The sequence below is a fragment of the Stegostoma tigrinum genome, chromosome 16 (assembly GCF_030684315.1).
Source record: "Stegostoma tigrinum isolate sSteTig4 chromosome 16, sSteTig4.hap1, whole genome shotgun sequence".
Taxonomy (NCBI): domain Eukaryota; kingdom Metazoa; phylum Chordata; class Chondrichthyes; order Orectolobiformes; family Stegostomatidae; genus Stegostoma; species Stegostoma tigrinum.
In genome coordinates, this window is record NC_081369.1 from 91,347 (window position 1) to 114,927 (window position 23,581).

Genomic DNA, 23,581 nt, shown 5'->3' on the forward strand with positions numbered 1-23,581 from the left:
CAGGAAAATGGGATTAGCCAGCTTCAGTGATACTGATCTCATTGCAGACTCAATGGTCTTTTCTGTGCTGCATAACTTTATGATATGGCTCACGAACACCACTGTGATATGGCTTGTTTGGCACCATAAAGGCAGTGGTCTGAGCTGATGCTTTATAAATTAGAATGCCTCTTATGTATTGTTGACTATTTTCACTGTTTTCAGAATGTGTCAGATGATCTGCACTCCAGTTACACATAGAGCATAGCACACAAATGACAGTGGCATTAGCAAGAAGAAGCCAGTTGTCTTTATACTATTTGAATAAAAAGGTCTGATAGTCTCTGAGTTTGTGCGTTTAAGCAGTTCTTTGAAGAAAACATGAATTCAGACAGACTCAATAGACAACACATGTTCCTCCACGACAGTCATCGATAGTGGCTGTCAGAGATTACTGTTCTCTCCATTACAGCACTTGGCACCGCAATGAAATATGCCAAAGGTTCTGCCAGAATTCTGCAGCCTTTCACTGGAGTGACGCTTTCACCAATATTCCCGGTGCTGTCCCCTTGTGCCAGGGGCTTAGGTGAGGTGGAATTTGTTAGGTGCATTCAGGAGGATTGCTGGAAGAACGTCTAGATAGCACAACTCGGGAAGGGGCTGCACTGTACCTTGTCTTGAGGAATAAGCATACTTTGAGTGGGGAAGCATTTTGGAGCAATGATCATAATTGTGTATGTTTTAAGACAGATATGGATAAGGATGAGACTGGTCATTGGGTGAAAGTGCTAAATTGGTAGCGGGAAGGCCAATTCCATCAATATCAGACAGGCTGTTACGTCGATGGGTGACTGCAAGGAAAGGTAGGCAGGTAATATAGGACTCTCCTGTAACTAAACCCCTTCTCAAACAAGTAAACCATTTTGGAGGCTGTTGGTCAGGGATGACAGGTTTTCAGGGATGAAAATAGCAACAGCAGCGAGATTTGTCACACCACAAATCTCTGCTGTGAAATACAAGCAATTGTCCCATTGTGGTAGGGGGCTTTCTAGTAGGGGCACAATGAGGCATTTCTGTGCCACAATTGAGGCTCCAGACTGATATGTTGCCTCGCCAGTGTCAGGGTCATGGACATCTCAGATTAGTTGCAGCAATTTCTCAAACGGGAGTGTGAGCAGCCAGAGGTCATTGTACATGTTGGACATCAATGACTGAGATAGAAAAGGAGTTGAGGTCCTATGCACTGAATCTGGGGAGTTTGCAGGTGCTTAAAAAGCAAGATCACAAGGGCAGTAATACCCCCAGTGCTATGTGCTAGTGAATGTTTGAATAGGAGGATTGAGCGGATGAATGTGTGGCTGAGGATCTGGTGAAATAGGCAGAGAGTCAGCTGTATGAATCCGGGATCTCCTCTGAAGCAGAGGAGACTTCTACAAGAGGGATAGGTTGCACCTTAACTGTAGTGGGACCAAAGACCTGATGATATTTGCTGGAGCCACTATAGGAGGGTTTAAACTGGTCTGGCAGCAGGGTGGCATCCAAACCGTCTTGGGACAACAGAAATGATTGAGGTTCGTACAGACGTTAAAGCGAGCAAGTTAATTAAGCAAGACAGGCAAGAGTGTGGCAGGGAGTGAGGGACACTGCCGAATTAGACCACATATATTTCAATGCAAGAGGCCTGACAGCTAATGGCAAATGAACTCAGGGCACGGATGGGTACATGTGAATAGAATATCACAGCTATTACACAAGCATAGCTGAGGGAAGGGCAGTTCCAATGTACCAGGGTATAGATGCTGCAGAAAGAATAGAATTGGAGACATGGGAGGTCAGAGTTGGGGGTGGGGGGTGGGGGAGGCTTGGGAGGGTGACGCGGGGATGGAGGCGATCCATTTGATGGGATTGTGCTGTCAGTCCCCCCAAACTTAGTGGGAAATTGGGAGGCAAACGTATTGGGAGATCACAGACAGCTGTGAGAATAATCTCTTAAAACCTTAACTCTATTATTACTAGATCCATAGCTCATTAACCTGAAGTTACGCATTTTATACAAATTCTATTTATATTACTCAACGCTACTGTTTCTATCTTAGATGAACATTTTTCTTTTAAATCTGCGATAAAAGCATTTGCAATAATGCCTTCATTATCCGCAACATGTACAATCTGTAAATTAAATGCTTGTAATGTTATTTCCAGCGAAATACTCTGATGTTCTTGTCCTTAAAACTTTCCAGAAAAGTCAAAGGATGGTGATTGGTGTACACAATCGTCTCTGATGCATTGGTTGCAACGTAAATATTGAGATGTTCTAAGGCCATGACCAAACTCAATAATTCTTTTTCAATGGTTGAATTCTTTTTCTGGTGGTTATTTTTTTTTTGATAACTAACCAACTGGCCTTTCAATTCCACAATCATCATCCTGTAACAACACAGTTCCAACACCTACATCGCTTGCGTTGATGGTGACTTTGGCAAGAAATTTGGCATGGCTAAAACTGTTGCAATGCTTAACACCTGCTTTTAAATTCTCAAATGCCCCCTGGCATTATTCGGTCCACTGAAATGATAAGGAGATAACCATTTTAGAGGTGAAATGCAATTTTCGAAGTGCTCTAAATCTCTACTCCAAGGAGCTGTGGATTCTCAGTCACTGAATACTTTTAACTCAGACATTTTCAGTTTGCTTTAATGTAACGTATAGAGTGAAGGGAAATGGGGATAGTTCAGGAAAATAGGAGAAAGTTCAGGAGGAACAGGCTGGAATGTCTGAATAGATGACTCCTGCTCCTATGTTTGCTACTGATTAAACCTCAGTCTGGTTTGCTGAAGTTGCTCTATGTGGGAATTCAATCTTCCATGAAAAATCACCAAGATCTGAGACTATATTGACCATAGACCGGAAGACATAGGAGTGGAAGCAAGGCCATTCGGCCCATCAGGTCCACTCCACCATTGAAATCATGGCTGATGGGCATTTCAACTCCACTTCCCTGCACTCTGCCTGGAGCCCTTGATTCCATCTGAGATGAAGAATTTGTCGATCTCTGCCTTGAAGGCATCTAACGTCCTGGCCTCCACTGCACTTCATGGCAATGAATTCCACAAGCCCACCACTCTCTGGCTGAAGAAATGTCATCTCATTTCAGTTTTAAATTTACCCCCTCTAATTTTAAGGCTGTGCCCATGGGTCCTAGTCTCCCCGCCTAACGGAAATAACTTCCCAGCGTCCAGCCCTTCTAAACCATACGTTACCTTGTAAGTTTCTATTAGACGTCCCCTCAACCTTCTAAACTCTAATGAGCACAATCCCAGGATCCTTAGCCGTTCACCATATGTTAAACCTACCATTCCAGGGATGATCCGTGTGAATTTCCGCTGGACACGCTAGTATGTCCTTCCTGAGGTGTGGGGCCCAAAATTGGACACAATATTCTAAATGGGGCCTAACTAGAGCTTTATCAAGCCTCAGAAGCACATTGCTACTTTTATATTCCAACCGTCTTGAGATAAACGACAACATTACATTCGCTTTCTTAATTATGGACTCTACCTGCAAGTTAACCTTTAGGAGAATCCTGGACCAACACTCCCAGATCCCTTTGTACTTCTGCTTTGAAAATTTTCTCACCATTTAGAAAATAGTCCATGCCTGTATTCTTTTTACCAAAGTGCAAAACCTCACATTTATTCACATTGAATTTCATCAGCCATTTCTTGTTCCACTCTCCGAAACTGTCTAAATCTTTCTGCAGCTTCCCCACCTCTTCAGTACTACCTGCCTATCCACCTATCTTTCTATCATCGGCAAACTTCGCCAGAATGCCCCAATTCCTTCATCCAAGTCATTAATGTATAAGGTGAACAGCTGTGGCCCCAACATCGAACCCTGCAGGACACCACTCGTCACAGGTTGCCATTCCAAAAAAGAGCCTTTTATCCCAACTCTCCGCCTTCTGTCAGACAGCCAATCCTCAATCCAAGCCAGTAGCTCACCTCGAACACCATGGGCTCTCACCTTGCTCAACAGCCTCCCGTGAGGCACCGTATCAAAGGCCTTTTGGAAGTCTAGATAGATAACATCTACTGGGTTTCCCTGGTCTAACATACTTGTTACCTCTTCAAAGAATTCTAACAGGTTTGTCAGGCACGACCTCCCCTTACAAAATCCAAGCTGACTTGTTCTAATCTGACCCTGCACTTCCAGGAATTTAGAAATCTCATCCTTGACAATGGATTCTAGAGTTTTACCAACAACCGAGGTTAGGCTAATCAGCCTATAATTTTCCATCTTTTGCCTTGATCCTTTCTTAAACGGGGGGTGGGGGGGGTTACAACAGCAATCTTCCAATCATTTGGATCTTTCCCTGACTCCAGTGACTTTTGAAAGATCATGACCAAAGCCTCTGCTATTTCCTCAGCCACCTCCCTCAGAACTCTAGGATGTAACCCTTAGGGGCCAGGGGATTTATCAATTTTTAGACCTTTTAGCTTTTCTAGCACTTGCTCTTTTGTAATGCCTATCATACTCAACTCTGCCTCCTGGCTCTCCCTAATTGTTGGCATACTACTCATGTCTTCCACTGTGAAGACTGACGCAAAGTACTTATTAAGTTCTTCAGCTATTTCCTTACCTCCCATCACGAGCCTTCCAGCATCAATTTGGAGCGGCCCAATATCTACTTTTGCCTCTTGTTTGTTTCTTATGTATTGAAAGAAGCTTTTACTATCATTTCTAATATTACTAGGTAGCCTTCCTTCATATTTGATCCTCTCCTTTCTTATTGCTCGCTTTGTTATCCTCTGTTTTTGTTGCCTTCCCAATCTTCTGATTTCCCAGTGCTCTTGGCCACTTTATAGGCTGTCTCGTTGTCTTTGATGTATTTCCTGACTTCCTTTGTCAGCCATGGCTGTCAAATTCCACCCCGGATAGTCTTTCTTTTCTTTGGGATGAACCTCTGTACTGTGTCCTCAATTACACCCAGAAACTCCTGCCATTGTTGGTCTACAGTCTTCCCCACTAGGCTCTGCTTCCAGTCGATTTTCGTCAATTCCTCTCTCATGCCCCTGTATTTATTTAACTGTAACACCATTACATCCGATTTTGCCTTCTCTCTTTCAAACTGCAGACTGAACTCTACCATATTATGATCGCTGCCTCCTAAGTGTTCCCTTACTTTAAAGGTCTTTTATAAAGTCTGGCTCATTACATAGCACTAAGTCCAGAATAGCCTGGTCCCTTGTGGGCTCCATCACAAGCTGTTCCAAAAAGCCAAACTCAAACATTCCATGAATTCCTTTTCTTTGGATCCACCAGCAACATTATTCACCCAATCCACCTGCATATTGAAGTCCCCCATGATCACCGTGACCTTGCCTTTCTGACATGCCCTATTTATTTCATGGTGTATCTTGCACCCCTGGCCCTGATCACTGTTAGGAGGTCTGTACATAACTCCCATTATAGTTTTTTTGTCTTTGTGGTTCCTCAATTCCACCCACACAGACTCCACATCTTCTGACCCTACGTCATTCAGTGCCGTAGATTTAACTTCATTCTTAACTAACAAGGCAACCCCACCCTATCTGCCCACCTCCCTGTTGTGAATCCTTGGATATTCAACTGCCAGTCCTGAACTCACTGCAACCATGTCTCTGTGATGCCTACCACATCATAATCATTCAAGAGGATTGGTGCTGTTAATTCATCTACTTTGTTGTGATTACTACGAGCATTTAGATAAAGTGCCTTGATGCTAACTTTCTTATCATTATTAGAGAGGTTGGAAATCCCAAGATGTCTTAAGCTATCGTTCCTTTTTGCTGTATTCCTAGTCTGCCTCGAACTTAAATCCACCTGTACACATGCTGTCCTGTTGCTTATCTTTCCATTTAACTCCATACTCCCTGTCTCTTTCACTTTCCCTTCCCCCTGACTCACGAGTTTAAAGTCCTACTGACCGCCCTATTTATCCTTTTCGCTAGAACACTGGTTCCAGATCAGTTCAAGTGGAGACCGTCCCAATGGTACAGATCCCACCGGTCCCAAAACTGATGCCAATGCCCCATGAAATGGAATCCCTCTTTCCCACACCAATCCCTTAGCCACATGTTAACTTCCCTAACTTTCTTTTCCCTCTGCCAATTCGCACGTGGCTCGGGTGGTAATCCGGAGATTATGACCCTTGAGGACCTGTAGTTCAATTTCCTTCCTAGTGCTTCACAATCCCTAAACAGGTCCTCTACCCTAGCTTTGCCTATGTTGTTCGTCCCAACGTGGACCACAACAACTGGATCCTCCCCCTCCTGCTCCAATATCCTTTCAACCTAGTCGGCGATGTCCCGCACCCTGGCACCGGGCAGACAACACACCATGCGGGACTCCCAATCCGGCTTGCATAGGATACTATCTGTTCCCCTAATAATAGAATCCCCTATAATAACTACCTGTCTTTTTGCTCCCCCCTCTTGAATGGCCTTCTGCACCACGGTGCTGTGGTCAGCTGGCTCATCGTCCTTTTCCTCATCCGTACAGGGAGCAAGAATCTCATACCTGTTGGTCAAGGTCAAGGGCTGAGGCTCCTGCACTCCTGAGTTCTGAATCCCCCTACCTGCCTCACTTACAGTCACACCTTGTCCCTGAACACTTTCTGAATTTGTGTTATTTAATCTATCGGGTGTGACTGCCCTCTGAAACAAAGTGGTAACTCTCCCCCTCCTGGATGTGCCGCAGAGTTTGAAGCTCAGATTCTAGATCATTTACTCTGATCCGGAGTTCTTCCAGCAACCAACACTTGTTGCAGATGTGGTCGCTGCCGTTCACAATGGGATCAGCCAGCTCCCACATCATACAGCTACAGCACATCACTTGTGCAGCTAAGTGTTTAAATAACGGTCACTTACCTTCCCAACCGCCTCTCTGCTCCGACCTCACTTCCGCCCAGCTCCCGCTGCTCTCTGCTGAAGAAAAGAATAGCACAGGAAAAGGCCAAGCATGATGCCATTCTAAAATAATCCCAGCTGCCCATACAAGGTCCATATATTCCTGACTGATCATATTTCTGTCTAAGTACCTCTTAAATATGGCTTTTATTTCTTCTTCTACCACCTCCCCATAATCAGATTCCAGGCACTTACCTCTTCTGTGCAAAAAAACCTGCCTCACACATTTCCTTTGAACTTTTCACTTCTCATCTCAAACCCATGCCCTTTGGTATTTGGCATTTCCTCCCAGGGAAAAAGATTCAGACTATCCCATGCCTCTCATAATTTGATATACTTCTATCATATCGCCCCTCAGCATTCAATACATCCAACTTGTCCAACCTCTCCTTACAGTTAATATATTCCAGTCCAGGCAACATCCTATTTTGCACCCTCTCCAAAGCCTTTCCTATTATGTGTGGACCAGAACTACACATTATATCATTCCTTTGACACAATTTACAACTTACAGTTAAATTTGTACTGACAGCGTCTATATAGAAATATACGACTGTCAGAGTTATCCAGCAGTTCAGCTCTAATGGGACAGTGACTTCACAAAAGGAACAAAGATGGCACAGGTCAGTCAGTGTAAATCAGCTCCAATGGATGAGTATTCATTACAGCAGGGAGGAGTCTGAGGTGATCAGTTGGTGAAGTTATTCATAAGAATAATTCCTTCAATATCTGACAGGTTTAACGAGCATGTCTATCAAACAGATCAGGGGAGATTCCCAACATCCAGAGCTTACCCAGTCTCATCCTGGACTTACGGTACTCTGATCAGTTTATTGTTGCCCTTCAGTTCAATGTTGATCCTGAGCAAATTTCAATTTAAAAGTGGGATGTGCATACGTGATGGTCTGTTCACATATGAATGAGAGATGCTGCTGGGCACTACTAACTAACTGGGGTAACTGAAATCGGGCTCAACACCCACCCACTGCTTCTCTGAATGAAAGTGATTCAGTCCTGCTTGTGATTAACAGCAGCAATAACAGCAGAAACCAAACCCTGCTGTTACTTGTGACCTCGCCTGTGTCTCAGCAGGTTGGATGAATGAGTGAATCCCTTCCCACACACATAGCAGGAGAATGGTCTCTTCCCAGTGTGAATCATTTGGTGTTCACTGAGTTGCCATGATCGCCTGAACCCTGACCCACAGTGAGAGCATCTAAATGGTTTTTCATCGGTGTGAACACGTTGATGGTACATGAGCTCCCCAGAACTTTTGAAGCACTTCTTACAGTCCAAGCATTTAAAAGGTCTCTCATCAGTGTGAACCCTCTGGTGTCTCAGCAAGGTGGATGACCGAGTGAATCCCTTCCCACAATCAGAGCAGGTGAACGGCCTCTTTTCAGAGTGGATTCTCTGGTGATTCTGCAAAGTGGATAATTGAGTGAATCTCTTCCCACAATCAGAGCAGGTGAATGGCCTCTCAGAAGAGTGAACTCGCTGGTGTGTCAGCAGATGGGATGACTGAGTAAATCTTTTCCCACACTGGGAGCAAGTGAACGGCCTCTCCCCAGTATGAACTCGCTGGTGTACGGTGAGGTCAGATGATCGTCTGAATCCATTCCCACAGTGAGAGCACTTGAATGGTTTGTCCTCAGTATGAACTAGTTGATGGGACATCAGATCCTTGGAGCTTTTGCAGCATTTCCCACAGTCTGGACACTTAAAAGGTCTCTCATCAGTGTGAGCTTGTTGGTGTCTCAGTAGTTGGGATGAAGTCCTGAAGCTCTTCCCACACTGGAAGCAGCTGAACGGTGCATGCCTGTTGTGAACTCGCTGGTGTTCAGTCAGTGCATATTGATTTTTAAAGCTCTTTTCACAGTCAGAGCATTTAAACCTTCTCTCCTCAGTGTGAACATGCTGATGAGTCAGTACATTGGATAACTGAGTAAATCCCTTGCCACATACAGAGCAGCTAAATGGGCGCTCACCAGTGTGACTGCGCCAGTGAGTTTCCAGCTGTGACGGGTAATTGAATCCCTTCCCACAGTCTCCGCATTTCCATGGCTTCTCTCCACTCGGAATGGTGTTTTTTTTATCCATTTTGAAATGTGAATGATGGTCACATCCCGATGAGTTGACCATTTCCATCAGATCCTGATGTGACACTTAGTTGGAGAACTGGGATTACAAATTCTTCCCTGTAAATATCAAGTAAAATGAATTTAAACCAGAATCAAGGGAGTGGGAGAACCCACCAGTATGTTGGTTAACATATATAGACTCATTTTATGTTCTGCACACACAACACAATGGGAGAACAGCAAGAGAGAATGATAGATTAAGGATGGATGGAAGTGATGGACTGGGTCCATCTGGAATTCAACTAGATTTTTGACAGAAAATCTTAAAACCTCAAACTCCCACTCCCTAGAAAGAAAACAGCAGCTGCTACATGGGAAAGCCGTCACCTTTAAGCTACATACTACTGCATCTACACTGGGAAGGAAGTTCATCTTCTCGGTATTATTAACGCATGGTGAGTCCACCTCCCTTCGGTTTCATGTTGAAATTGCTGGGTCTGATTGCGTTCCAATATTCCTTGGGATTTAACTCAGCACTCCAGTCCAACTCAAACTGATGAAACAAAGGGAACTAGATAAGCATTTGAAGAGAGAAAAAATACTGAGCTATGAGAAAACTGCAAGAAATTAGGAACTGCTAACCTCCTTCCATATTTGTAATCACTCAATGAGGGCTGACTTCTGTAACCTATTAAATCCGAACACAAAGTAGCTGTGTATTGGTCTGACTATGTTTCTACACTTTGTTCTGTGAGCAACAACTGCAACAAAGCAATAGCAAATAATGCAGCTGCTGGAGATCTGATATCAAAGTGCAAATACTGGAAAAAATTCTCAGCAGGTCAGGAAATATCTGCAGACGGAGAGAGACGGAGTTACATTTTTAGTTTACAAAATAGTGCAGAAGTTAATTGTCAACGTAAGCACAGATGAGCAAGAAATATGGATGATAGCCAGAGAAAAAGAAACATTTCTTGATTGTGAAACACACTGTAGAAGATAAAATTGTTAAGTCAGTGGCATTGTTCAGGGGACTGGGTAGCTGGAAACCTCATTTGCAGGGACTCAGCAGAATTAACATTAAATACTAAACAGATCTAACATACACCACTTATTAGAGATAGAGGTGATTATATAATGATGGAGGTGATCAGGGAAGGCAGAAGTGAAAAAGTGTAATGGATAGATGTGAGCTATGCAATCTCTCACAGAGGATGTCATTGTAAGCTCTAAAATGCTCAAAAGTATTCATATCTGAAACAACTTCACTTTTTTCAGTTTTAAAACCTACTCTGCAACCAGCAGATGAAACAATCTTTTTTAAAAAATGGTGATAGCATGGATCTTGCAGTTACTCCTGAGATCGCAAGCTTTCTTCGATTTCTTATTGTTATTAGATTTCAGTGGTATAAAATTTTTATTTTGATTCAGTTTGGTTCTTTTATAGTCAAAAACGTAGAAAAAAGACAAAATTTCAAATGCAGTTGTGTTTATGGAGTTTTTGGACAAACCAACACAAGTGCAGTTTAAGTTTTTCATTTCTAAAAGATGCAATAACAGCAGGTTTATCACACTGTCCCCACCATTGATTGGCACTCCCTTCAGATGAGGCAGAAGTAGTTAAGCGCATCCAAGAGGTTTTCTTAAAACAATATGTGGATTGCCCAACTAGACGATGGGCCATACCGGACCTTGTATTGGCTAATGAGCTCTGAGACAGCATTTTGGAAACAGTGATCACAATTCTTTAAATTTTAAGACAGCTATAAATAAGGATAAGTCAGGACTTTGTGGCAAGGTACAAAATTAGGGGAGGGCAAATTACATCAATATTGGGCAGGAGCGAGGGAATGTTAATTGGGAGGAGCCGTTATCAAGCAACCCCACATTTGACATGTGGGAATTGTTTAAAGACCTGCTGATCATAATTCAGGACTGGTATGTTCCAGAAAGCAGGAAGGACAAGTATAGCAAGGTAAGGTGCCCCTGGCTAATGAGGGAGGTCATGAACTTAGTCAAAAGGCAAAAACAACACATTTCAAGTTTAGAAAGCTAAAATTGGAGAGGGCCCGTAAAGCATACGAAGAAAGCAGTAAAGAACTGAACCAGGGAATTAGGAGAGCAGTAGAGTATGGGTAGTGTAGAAGGTTGTCAAAGGATACAGAGGATATAGATGAGTTACAGATATGGTTGGAGAAATGGCAGATGGTGTTTAAACGTTAATGCAAAGTATGCAGTTAATGGCAGGACCCTGAACAGCGTCGTTGTACAGTGGCATCTTGGGCTTCAAGTCTATAGCTCCCTCAAAGTGGCCACACAAGTAGATAGGGTGCAAAAGGTGGTGTGTGGCATGCTTGCCTTTACTGGGTGGAGAACTGAGTACAACAGTCAGGATGTCATGTTGTAGCTTACTCAGACTGTGGTCATTTTTGGAGTATTGCATTCAATTCTGGTCACCACATTACAGGGACCATGTGGAGGCTTTGGACAGAGTGCAGAAGAGGTCTACCAGGATGCTGCCTAGATTAGAGGGTATGAGCTACAAGGAGAGGTTAGAAAAACCTGTTCCTACGCTGTATTGTTCTACATTCTTAGATTGAAAGTTGTCTGCAAAAGGAGGATTTTTTAAAATTTCATTGTTCAACTAAATGGTTGATTTTACTTAAAAAGTGTTTTTTATTCTATGCACGTTTAAGGTTAATTCTTTGGGTAAGCAAAGGCAGTTTATTGCATAAGCAAGCTATCGAAAGCTGATTCTTTTAGGCTTGATGTCATTGGGCAAACAGGAGACATGGTACTAGAAGGTTAGTAGTTTGAGAGAAGTGATTACACAGAAGGATTGGTCGGATAGATCAGTGACTATTAGTAAAGGTAAGCAGGTAGTCAGGAGTCTCCTGTGGCTACTCCTCTCTCAGATATTTAGTTTTGGATACTGTTGAAAGGCAGTGTCTCTAAGAGGAAAATAGAAGAGGCAGTCAGATCTTGGGAACTAAAAGTGAATCTTGTCTTGGCCAAGGTTTGGTAAAATTTAAGAGAATATTCGTTATCGGAGACTCTTCTGTCAGGGCACAGACAGGAGATGCTGCAGCGGGAAGCATGAATCTTTGGTAATATATTGCTTTCCTGATGCAAGGATCAAGGACGTCTTAAAACATTTGAAACATATTGTCAGAGGGGAGAGTAAGAACCCTACAGTTCTTGCACATATTTGTGGCAATGACTTAGTTGGGGAAAAGATTCAAGCTTTAAAGAGTGAATACAAGAGGTTAGGTAGAAGATTGAAAAACAAAACCTCAAAAGTAGCAATCTCTTATTTAATCCTGGTGCCTAGTTTAAATGAGGGAAGGAATAAAAGGATAAAGGAGATAAACCAACGTCTAAGCAGGCGGTTTAACGTTCAGGGATTCAGGTTGTTGGATCATTGACATCTCTTCTGGGGCAGAAAAGACCTATTCTACAAGGATAGGTTGACCTTAATTGAAAAGGGACCAATATCCTGGCAGAGAGATTTGCTGTTTATACTAAAGGACACTGTAAACTATTAGAGAGGAGGTATGGAGGGATCCCAAGTAGCAGAGTCAACACAAAGGATGGTTCTGAATCAAAGAACAAATTCCTTAGATAAGACAGACAAGAGCAAGTCAGAGAATGAAGTAACTCTGAAGAATTAGAATTTATTTCAATGCAAGGAGTCTTACAGGTCAGGAGAATAAACTCAAGGCATGTTTGGGAACATGGGAGTGGGACGTCACAGCTGTTACAGAAACTTGGCCGAGGAGCGATAGGGTTCTTGCAGTTCAATCTTCTGGGTTTCAGATGCCACAGGGAGGATAGCAAGGTCGGGGGGGGGGGGGGGCGGGGGGCGGGGGAGAAGAAGAAGGAGAGGGAGTGGCATTTTTGGTTGAGGAAAACATTACTGCTGGAACTAGAGAAGACATTTCTAGAAAATTGGCCAGTGAAAATATATGGGTTATAATCAGAAATAAGAAAGGAATGCGAGGCTGGATGAACACAGCAGGCCAAGCAGCATCTCAGGAGCACAAAAGCTGACGTTTCGGGCCTAGACCCTTCATCAGAGAGGGGGATGGGGAGAGGGAACTGGAATAAATAGGGAGAGAAGGGGAGGCGGACCGAAGATGGAGAGTAAAGAAGATAGGTGGAGAGAGTATAGGTGGAGAGGTAGGGAGGGGATAGGTCAGTCCAGGGAAGACGGACAGGTCACGGAGGTGGGATGAGGTTAGTAGGTAGATGGGGGTGCGGCTTGGGGTGGGAGGAAGGGATGGGTCAGAGGAAGAACCGGTTAGGGAGGCAGAGACAGGCTGGACTGGTTTTGGGATGCAGTGGGTGGGGGGGGAAGAGCTGGGCTGGTTGTGTGGTGCAGTGGGGGGAGGGGACGAACTGGGCTGGTTTAGGGATGCAGTAGGGGAAGGAGAGATTTTGAAACTGGTGAAGTCCACATTGATACCATTAGGCTGCAACCACACATCAACGAATACCAGTCACGGTTGGACATAGAGCAGTTTTTCCGCCGTCTTCGCCTCCATGCCTACTTCTTCAACCGGGAACCTAACCCTCCTTCCACTGACCCCTTCACCCGCTTCCAACACAAGTCCTCCTCCTGGACACCACCCCCAGGCCTCCTACCCTCCCTCGACCTCTTCATCTCCAACTGCCATCGAGACATTAACCGCCTCAACCTCTCCACCCCTCTCACCCACTCCAACCTCTCCCCCGCAGAACGGGCAGCCCTCCGCTCCAACCCCAACCTCACCATCAAACCCGCAGACAAGGGAGGCGCAGTGGTAGTATGGCGCACAGTTCACCTGGGCCATCTCCAGCACATCCCTCACCTTCCTGGACCTCTCAGTCTCCATCTCAGGCAACCAGCTTGTAACTCATGTCCATTTCAAGCCCACCGACTCCCACAGCTACCTAGAATACACCTCCTCCCACCCACCCTCATGCAAAACTTCCATTCCCTATTCTCAATTCCTCCGCCTCCGCCGCATCTGCTCCCACGATAAGACATTCCACTCCCGCACACCCCAGATGTCCAAGTTCTTCAAGGACCGCAACTTTCCCCCCACAGTGATAGAGAACGCCCTTGACCGCCTCTCCCACATTTCCCGCAACACATCCTTCACACCCCGCCCCCGCCACAACCGCCCCAAGGGGATCCACCTCGTTCTCACACACCACCCTACCAACCTCCGGATACATCGCATCATCCTCCGACACTTCCGCCATTTACAATCCGACCCCACCACCCAAGACATTTTTCCATCCCCACCCCTGTCTGCTTTCCGGAGAGACCACTCTCTCCGTGACTCCCTTGTTCGCTCCACACTGCCCTCCAACCCCACCACACCTGGCACCTTCCCCTGCAACCGCAGGAAATGCTACACTTGCCCCCACACCTCCTCCCTCACCCCTATCCCAGGCCCCAAGATGACATTCCACATTAAGCAGAGGTTCACCTGCACATCTGCCAATGTGGTATACTGCATCCACTGTACCCGGTGTGGCTTCCTCTACATTGGGGAAACCAAGCGGAGACTCGGAGACCGCTTTGCAGAACACCTCCGCTCAGTTCGCAACAAACAACTGCACCTCCTTGTCGCAAGCCATTTCCACTCCCCCTCCCATTCTCTTGATGACATGTCCATCATGGGCCTCCTGCACTGCCACAATGATGCCACCCGAACGTTGCAGGAACAGCAGCTCATATTCCGCCTGGAAACCCTGCAGCCTAATGGTATCAACGTGGACTTCACCAGTTTCAAAATCTCCCCTTCCCCTACTGCATCCCTAAACCAGCCCAGTTCGTCCCCTCCCCCCACTGCACCACACAACCAGCCCAGCTCTTCCCCCCCCCACCCACTGCATCCCAAAACCAGTCCAACCTGTCTCTGCCTCCCTAACCTGTTCTTCCTCTCACCCATCCCTTCCTCCCTCCCCAAGCCGCACCCCCATCTACCTACTAACCTCATCCCACCTCCTTGACCTGTCCGTCTTCCCTGGACTGACCTATCCCCTCCCTACCTCCCCACCTTTACACTCTCCACCTATCTTCTTTACTCTCCATCTTCGGTCCGCCTCCCCCTCTCTCCCTATTTATTCCAGTTCCCTCTCCCCATCCCCCTCTCTGATGAAGGGTCTAGGCCCGAAACGTCAGCTTTTGTGCTCCTGAGATGCTGCTTGGCCTGCTGTGTTCATCCAGCCTCACATTTTATTATCTTGGAATTCTCCAGCATCTGCAGTTCCCATTATCTCTGATAAGAAAGGAATGATCACCTTGATGGGATTTACCATCCTCCCCACCCCGCAAATAGTCAGAGGAACATTGAAGAACAAATATGCAGAGACATCTCAGATATATGTAACAATAATGAGGTTATATGAGTAGATGGTTTTAATTTTCCAAACATTGACTGGGACAACATAGTGTTGATGGGTGGTTTGGATGGTGAAGATTTTGTTGAATATATTCAATAAAATTTCCTTTATCAATTTGTAAATGATCCTACTAGGGAAGGAGCAAAACATGACCTTCTCTTGGGTAATAAGGCAAAGCATGTAACTGAAGTGATAGCAGGGGAACACTTCTGGTCCAGTGATCGTAATTCCATTAGTTTTAGAATAGTTATGGACAAGGATAAGCATTCCAAAGAAGTTTAAGTTTTAATTGGAGTCAGGCACATTTAAATACTATCAGAAAAAAACTTACCAAAATTGATTGGAGTTGATGTTTTGCAAGTAAAGGGACATGTGACGAGTGGGAGGTTTTCAAAAGTGTGAATGAGAGTTCAGAGTCATTATGTTCCTGTTGGAGTGAAAGGTAAGGCTGGTAGGATTAGGGAACAGTGGATGAATTAAGATGGGAGGTTACAGTCAAGAATTTTAAAGAAATATCATATATTAGATAGAGACAACTATGTTAAAATCAATCTCTTGAACAGTTTAAAGAGTTTTGGGGCATTCTTAAATGGGAGATTAGGAAAGCAAAGAGAAGATATTAGATAGCCTTGGCAAATATGGTTAAGTACAAAGAGATTCTATTGACATTCACACATTAACTTTTGAGTTGAAGCTCAGGAGATGGGAGAGCTACCAAATCAATATTTTGCATCAGTTTTTTTCCTGTGAAAAAAGAAATGCAGACTAGGGAGCTCAGGGAAATAAATGAAGGTGTTTTGAACACCTTACAGAAGAGGGGTCTTAGAAAATACAATGTGGATAAATGTCTAGCACCTGATGTATTGTATTCTAGAATGTTGCGTGAATTTAAGGAGGAAATTGTGGAGCTCCTTGCAAGAAGATTTGTAGAGACAGGGTGGTTGGGAAGACATTTAGCATGCTTGCCTTCCTCACAAGACCTCGGAGTGCAGGTGTTGGGACATCATATTAAGATTGTACAGGATGTTGGTCAGGCCTCATCTACAGTAGTGCATCCAGTTCTGGTTGCCCTGTTATATGAAGGGTATTATTAAACTGGAGAGGGTTCAGAAAAGATTTACCAGGATGTTGCCAGGATTGGAGAGTTTGAGTTATAAGGAAAGGCTTGATATGTGTCATTTCCCTCGGTTGGGAAATTTCACGACGAGGGGGCATAATTTTAACTTGAGGATAAAGTATTAAAAAAGACATGAGGGGCAACTTTTTTGTTTGCACAGAGAGTGGTTTCTGTGTGAAATGAACTACTTGAGGAAGTGTCGGATGCAGGTGCAGTTACAACATTTAAAAGACACTTGGGTAAGTGAATGAATAATAAACGTTTGGAGGGGTTTGGGCTACGCACAGGCACTGGGACTCATTTAGTTTGGGATGATGGTTGGTGTGGACTAGTTGGACTGAAGGGTCAGTTTCCACGCTATGTGACTATGCCTGGACATCGGAGTTCATTCTCATGCACAGCGGGTGCATGTATGGAAGGAGGTGCCAAAAGAAATGGTGGAGGCTGATACAACTACAACATTTAAAAGGCATCTGAATAGAAAGCATTTAGAGGGATATGGGCCAAATGCAGGCATATAGGACAAGATTTATTTAGGATACCTGGACAGCACAGACATTTGGACTGAAGTCCACTTCTGTGACTTTCTATATCAGAAGCACTGGAGTCAGAGAAAAATCTCACAGCTGATGAGATCCTCAGCGATGTTAGTAAGCAATTGTCAATGCACGATGATGTTAGACACAGGAACACAGAGCATCTGGGTCTATGCAAACCAGAGATCACCACACATTGTGAAGGATAAGAGGGACAGTAGCAGTTTAAAAGAACGTTTTGAGGATTAAATAGTGAGTTTTATTTAAAAATTGAAGTTGGATAAACAAGGTTGAGGAAGATCTGTTAGAGATAAACAAATGTTTGACTGGTTTATATAATGTGGGGAAAGAAAAACTTTCTAAAGATTACAGGTGAGAGACTTAAGATTTTGGGAAGATCTGCAGGGTGGATGCTCGGACAACATTTCACACAGTGAACGGATAAGAACAAGAACTCAATGCTTACGGTCCAAGTCCGATCTATCCAGTTCCTGACGAATTGAATGATTCTATTAGATATTGATTTGTTTGTTTGGAACTTGCTGACGGCAATACCTCTTCTGATGCTCTGTAAAGAAACTTTAAAAATTTACTTTGGTCCAGCATAAGCATTGAGAGAAGGCAAACGGTTCTCTGGATTTTGAGTTGCTGCGGATAAACCTTCTGTTTCTAGCATTCTGTAAAAGCAGTTTACAGAATCCATCACTGTCAGTCCAGAACAATTCACAACGTCCCGTCCACCTGGCCCAAGATGACCACATATGCTCCCTACTGCACACTGCTCCCCGACGTCGGCGATCTCTCGGTCACAGGGTGATGTCTACTCAGGGGCGTAACTGATCCCAACCTCAGGTGTTCGGACACATGACGCTGGGTATCCTATGCTGCAGTGGATGCGAATAGCAGGTATTGCTCCCCTTCTTTTACTTTTTGTGCCGCCGCTCTGCCCCATCAGTTTGGCTTTGGTTAAGAAAGGTTAATGCAGTTTTATGGGCAGCAAGACTTCCTCCGTCATTACCCTACAAACATGGCGGTTGCGCATGCGCTCTTCTATTCACTGCCCTAATAAAGACGGCAACCGCTCCCCGGGAATCTCACACTTGGAGCTGAGAATCTATACGGCGGAGACAGCAGGCCGCACGTTCTTTCTCGCGGCTTCAGCCTACTCACGACGCCCTCCGTCCACCTGCTGGATTCATCGGTCCCCTTCTTTCCGTGTTTTCTCACAACTTCACCGAGTCAGCAAATACATCCGCTTCCACCCACCAAAGGCCAGTCTGTACATGCGCACTCCACACATTTAACACTGCGCCTGTGTAGTAGCCTTCTAGTTTGTGGATAGGGACTTTCTATACGGCAGGGAATGCTGGGTAAGATGCCTCCCCTTTTTTTGTGTGTGTGTGAAGTCAAATTTCCGGAATCATTTGTCTGTTGCCGAGAGATACCACAGACCCGCTGTTGAACATCTTGAAGCTTTTTTTTCTGTTAAAAGAGAACGTCGACAGATCGCCTGACAGAAATGGGAAGCCTTGTGTCTGATTCCTCAGGGATTTGGGGAGAAACAGCTATTTTGTTGGCAATCCAACATGAGTTCATGAACAAAACAAAAATGGCTGAAAAAGCCGAGCAGGTCTTGCAGCGTTTGTGAACAAAACAGTCAGAGTTAATGAAACCCAAAAGAACTGTGGATGCTGTAAACCAGGAACAAAAACAGATTTGCTGGAAAAGCTCAGCAGGTCTGGCAGCATCTGTGAAGGAAAAAACAGAATTAATGTTTCCGGTCCTGTGACTCTTCCGCAGGACAATCAAGAAGAGGGAGAACAGGTCGGAGGCATATGAGAGGTGCTTCTTGATTCTTTGCTCCACATCTAATGCAGTGATGTTGCAGAGAAGTGGAGGAGCGGATTGGGAGGCAGATACTGGAAGGATGCAGAAGACACAGGGTTGACTTCAACTTTCCAACCGTTGATTGGAAACTTTTTAGTTGAAGTAGTTGAGATGGAGTGGATTTTGTCCCATGCGTCCAGGAAGGATTCCTGACACAATATGTAGATAGACCAAAATGAGGAGAGGCCACTTTGGATTTGGAGCTTGGCAATGAACCGGGCCAAGTGTTAGACCTGTTGGTAGGAGAGCATTTTGGCAGTATCGATCATAACTCTGTTACTTTTGTAATAGTCATGAAAAAAGATAGGTGCGTACAGCAGGTTAAGGTTTATAACTGGGGGAAGGGTAATTATAATTCAGTTAGGAAAGAACTGTAACATAAAATGGGGACAGAAACCGTCAGGGAAGAGCACTATACAAATGTGGAGATTGTTTGTTTGTTTGTTTGATGAATGCATACTGTGTGTGATCGATATGTTTGTCCCTACCAGGTAGGGAAGATGTGGTTGAGTGATGGAGCCTCTCGAGAGAGGTCAAACAACGAGATAAGAGGAAGAAGGATGCTTTCTAAGGTTGTGGAAAAAAGTGTCAGAAAAGGCTCGAGAGGGATACAGGATAGCCAGGAAGGAGCTGAAGGAAGGGCTTAAGAGAGTGACAAGGGGGCATGAGAAAGGCTTGGCAGATAGGATCTGGGGAAACGCCAAAGCTTTTTACATGTACATGAGGAATAATAGAATGACCAGAGAAAGGGTAGAGCTGATCAAGGGCTGTAAAGGGAATTTGTGCACAGAGTCTAAAGAGATAGGAGAGGTCCTTAATGAATAGTTTTCTTCGGTATTCACAACTGAGATGGACCTAGTTGTAGTGGAGGACAGTGTGAAACAGGCTGGTAGGCTAGAGAAGGTGGATGTTAGTAAGGAAAATGTACTAGGAATTTTGAGGAACTTGAAAATAGATAAATCCCCCTCCGGCCTGATTGGATTTATCCAAGGATTTGATGGGAAGCGAGGGAAGAGATCACAGGGCTTTGGCATTGATCTTTCTGTCCTCACTGTCCGTGGGTATAGTGCCAGAAGATTGGGCAGTGGCAAACGTCATTCCCTTGTTCAATAAAAAGGAGTAGGGATAACCCTGGAAATTACAGGCCAGTTAATCTTATGTCAGTGGTGGGTAAATTCTTGGAAAGGGCTCTGAAAGATAGGATTTATGATCACTTGGAAAGGCACAGTTTAATTCGTCATCGTCAGCATGAATTTGTGAAGGGTAGATCATGCCTCTCAAACCTTATTGAATTCTTTGAAGAGGTGACCAAATACGTGGATGAAGGTAGAGCAGTGAATGTGGTATACATGGATTTAAGTAAGGCATTTGGTAAGGTTTCCCATGGTCGGCTCATGCAGACAGTAATGAGGCATATGATAGGGAGAAATGTGGCAGATTGGTTTCAGAATTGGCTGACCCTTAGAAGACAAAGGGTGGTAGTGGACAGAAAATATTCAACATGGTGCTCAGTTATGAGTTGTGTACCACAAGGATCTGTTCTGGGTCCTCTTCTATTTGTGATTTTTGTGAATGATTTGGATGTAGGAGTGGAAGGGTGGATTAGTAGGTTTGTGGATGATATGAAGATGGGTCGAGATGTGGATGGTGCGGAGGGCTGTTTGTAGGTTACCAAGAGACATTGATAAGATGCAGAGCTGGGCTGAGAAGTGGCAGATGGAGTTTAACCCTGAAAACTGTGAGCTGCTTCTTTTGGAAGTACAAGCTTGAAAGCAGAATACAGGGTTAACAGAAAGAGTCTTGGCAGTGTGGAGGAGTAGCGGGATCTTGGGTTTCATGTCTGCAGTTCCCTGAAAGCTGCCACCTAGGTGGATAGAGTTGTGAAGAAGGCGTATAGTGTGTAGGCTTTCATTAATAGTGGGATTGAGTTCAAGAGCTGTGAAGTTATGCTTCAACTATACAAAACCTTGGTTCAGGCACATCTGGAGTATTGTGTCCAGTTCTGGTCTCCTCTGGTTTATATGCAAAAGATATGGTGGGGGGAGGGAGTAAGGAGTAAATGATAGGTGGGGATAGACCCTCGAAGGAGAAGAGCAGTTGGACAAACAAGGGAGTTGACGACAATCTGACTGTGTGGGTGAATACCTGTGAATGGAGATAGTTTGTGGCTAACAGTAAGTAGTGTGTAAAGGCAGGCTACGTGAAAAGACACGGGAGAGTTCAGGCCCTAAAACTGTTGAACTCGATATCGAATCTGAAGAGCTGCAGAATCCCCAAGTGTAAAATGAGGTGTTGTTCCTTCAGCTTGTGCTGACCTTCATTGAAACACTATAGCAAGCCTGAGACAGTGATGTTGACCAGGGAACAGGGTGGTGTGTTAAAGTGGCAAGCAACTAGAAGCTCAGGTCTTTTTTGCAGAAAGAGCGTAGATGTTCTGTGAAGCAGTCACCCAGTCTACACTTCGTTCTGCAATGCAGAGAAGACCACATTATGAGAAGAGTAGGTAAAGTGCTGCTTCACCTCAAAGGTATGTTTGGGTCCTTGGATACTGGGGAGGGAGGAGGTAAATGGGCAGATGTTACACCTTCAGCAGTTACAGGGAAAGGTGCCTTAGTGTTGTTGGGAGTAAAAGAAGAGTCGATCATGGTGTGCCAGAGGGAATGGTCCCTGTGGAAGGTGGACAAGGGAGGGGAGGGGAATACGTGTCTTACAGTGGCATCTCGCTGGAGGTGGCTGAAATGGGGGCTGACGATCTTCTGGATGTGGATGCTTGTGGGATAGTAGGTTAGGACAAGGGGAATCCTATCACCATTGCAGGATGGAAGAGAGGGGTGAGGGTGGAAGTGTAGGAGATGGATTGGACCTGGTTCAGGACCCTGTCAAAAATAGTGCTCAGGAATCCTTAGTTGAGAAAGAAGGTGAACAATTTGGAGGTTCCCTTATTGAAGATGGCCTCATTGGAAAATATACGATGGAGACAGAGGAACTGAAAGAATGGAACAAGGGTCTTTATAGGAAGCAGATTGCAAGGAAGTATCGTCCAGGTTGCTGTGAGAGTACAAAAGCTGACGTTTCGGGCCTAGACCCTTCTCCAGCATCTGCAGTTCCCATTATCTCTGCTGTGAGAGTTGATGGGTTTATAGTAGATATGAGTGTCCAGTCTATCGCCAGAAATGGAGACAGAGATGTTGAGGCAGGGAAGGGAGGAGTCAGAGTTTGACTAGGTGAAAGTGAGGGCAGGGTGGCAGTTGGAAGTAAAATTGATTATCTTTTCCAATTCCAGAGGAAAGCAGCACTGATGACATCATCGATGTATGGTTATGGCTGGGGGCCAGATTAAGACAAGGAATGTTCCAAGTATCCCACGAAGAGACAGGCATAACTGGGGCCCAAGCGGGTACACATGGTCACTGGTCTGACCTGATGAAATTGGAAGGAGTTAAAAAAGAAGTTGTTTAGTGTGAGGAGAAGCTCAGCCAAGCGGAGGAGGGTGATGGTGCATGGGGCAGTTCACGCCTTTGCTCCAGGAAGAAGCAGAAAGCCCTGAGACCATGCTGGTGGGGGATGGATGTGTAAAAGGATTGCAAGAGGTGGCTAGAGTCTGTGAAGTGGAAATTCTGAAACTGGCATAAAGCATCAGAGGAATCACAGATGTATGTAGCTAATAACTGGATAAGGGGAGAAAAGATTGAGGCAAGGTAGGAAGAGGTGAGTTCTGTGAGGCAGGAGCAGGCTGAAACAATGGGTCTTCCTCAGCAGTCCTTTCGGAATGAGGTAGTATCGAGCTGTGCGGGGCTGGGGGATTATCAGTTTGGAGGCTTTGGGGGAGGGGGAGGGCGAGTGGAGTGGGGTGGGGGGAGCAATCACCAGGTGAACTGAGGTCAGTTACCACAGTGGATACAATGGCTTGATGTGCCATGGTGGGGTTATGGTCCAGGGGAAGATAGGAGGAGGTATCTGAGACATGGCACTCCACTTCTGGAATGTAGAGGTCAGTACGCCAAACTACAACAGCATCGCCCTTATTGGCAAGCAAAATGCCGAAATCAGGGTCAGATCGAAGCATACAAGTGCAGTAAGTTTGGAGGGAGATAGGTAGGATTGGGTGAGGGGAGCAGAGAAATTGCAGTGACCGATGTCATGTCAACAATTTTCACTGTCCAGATTGAGTGCAGGTAAAAGGCCAGAGGTAGGGGTCCAGGTTGAATGAGAGTGTTGGAGCAGTTAGTGGCTAACAATAAGTAGTGTATAATGGCAGACTATGTGAATAACAAGGTCTTGTGTGTGGCATAGGGGGCTAGGACATTGAAGAGTTCAGGCCCGAAAATTGTTGAACTCGATATTGAGAGCAGGGAGCTGCAGTATCCCCAAGCGGAAAATGAGGTGTTGTTTTTCCAGCCTATGCTGAGTTTCACTGGAACAGCACAGCAAGCCTGAGACAGAGACATTGACCAGAGAAAAAGGTGATGTGTTAAAGTGGCAAGCAACTGGAAGCTCACAGTATATTTTGTAGGCAGAACATCGACGTTCTGCAAGGCAGTCACCCAGTCTACACTTGATTTCACCAATGTAGAGGAGACCACATTGTGAGCTGCGAATGCAATCATTTTCAACTCTCTTAATCTGTCCAATTGTTCT

General features: G+C 44.9%; 1 protein-coding gene across 7 annotated transcripts in view; it reads right to left on the reverse strand.

The window, feature by feature from the left end:
- LOC125459596 (zinc finger protein 239-like) overlaps positions 1-18,047 on the reverse strand; it is a 39,477-nt gene extending 21,430 nt beyond the window's left edge. Inside the window, exons 1-4 of one of the 7 annotated variants that reach the window (XR_009446767.1) lie at positions 17,523-18,047; positions 7,439-9,124; positions 6,888-6,941; positions 1,907-2,544 (exon numbers count right to left, since the gene is read on the reverse strand). Coding sequence is in view for 1 of the 7 variants with exons in the window: in XM_048546179.2 (XP_048402136.1) it covers positions 7,989-9,074 (1,086 nt within the window). In the remaining 6 variants the exon portion in view is untranslated. Of the gene's footprint in view, positions 1-1,906; positions 9,125-17,522 lie in introns of those variants that run through there. The other 6 variants (XR_009446766.1, XR_009446765.1, XR_009446764.1 and 3 more) reach the window with 6 other exon arrangements.
- Between the last annotated feature and the right edge of the window lie 5,534 nt (positions 18,048-23,581).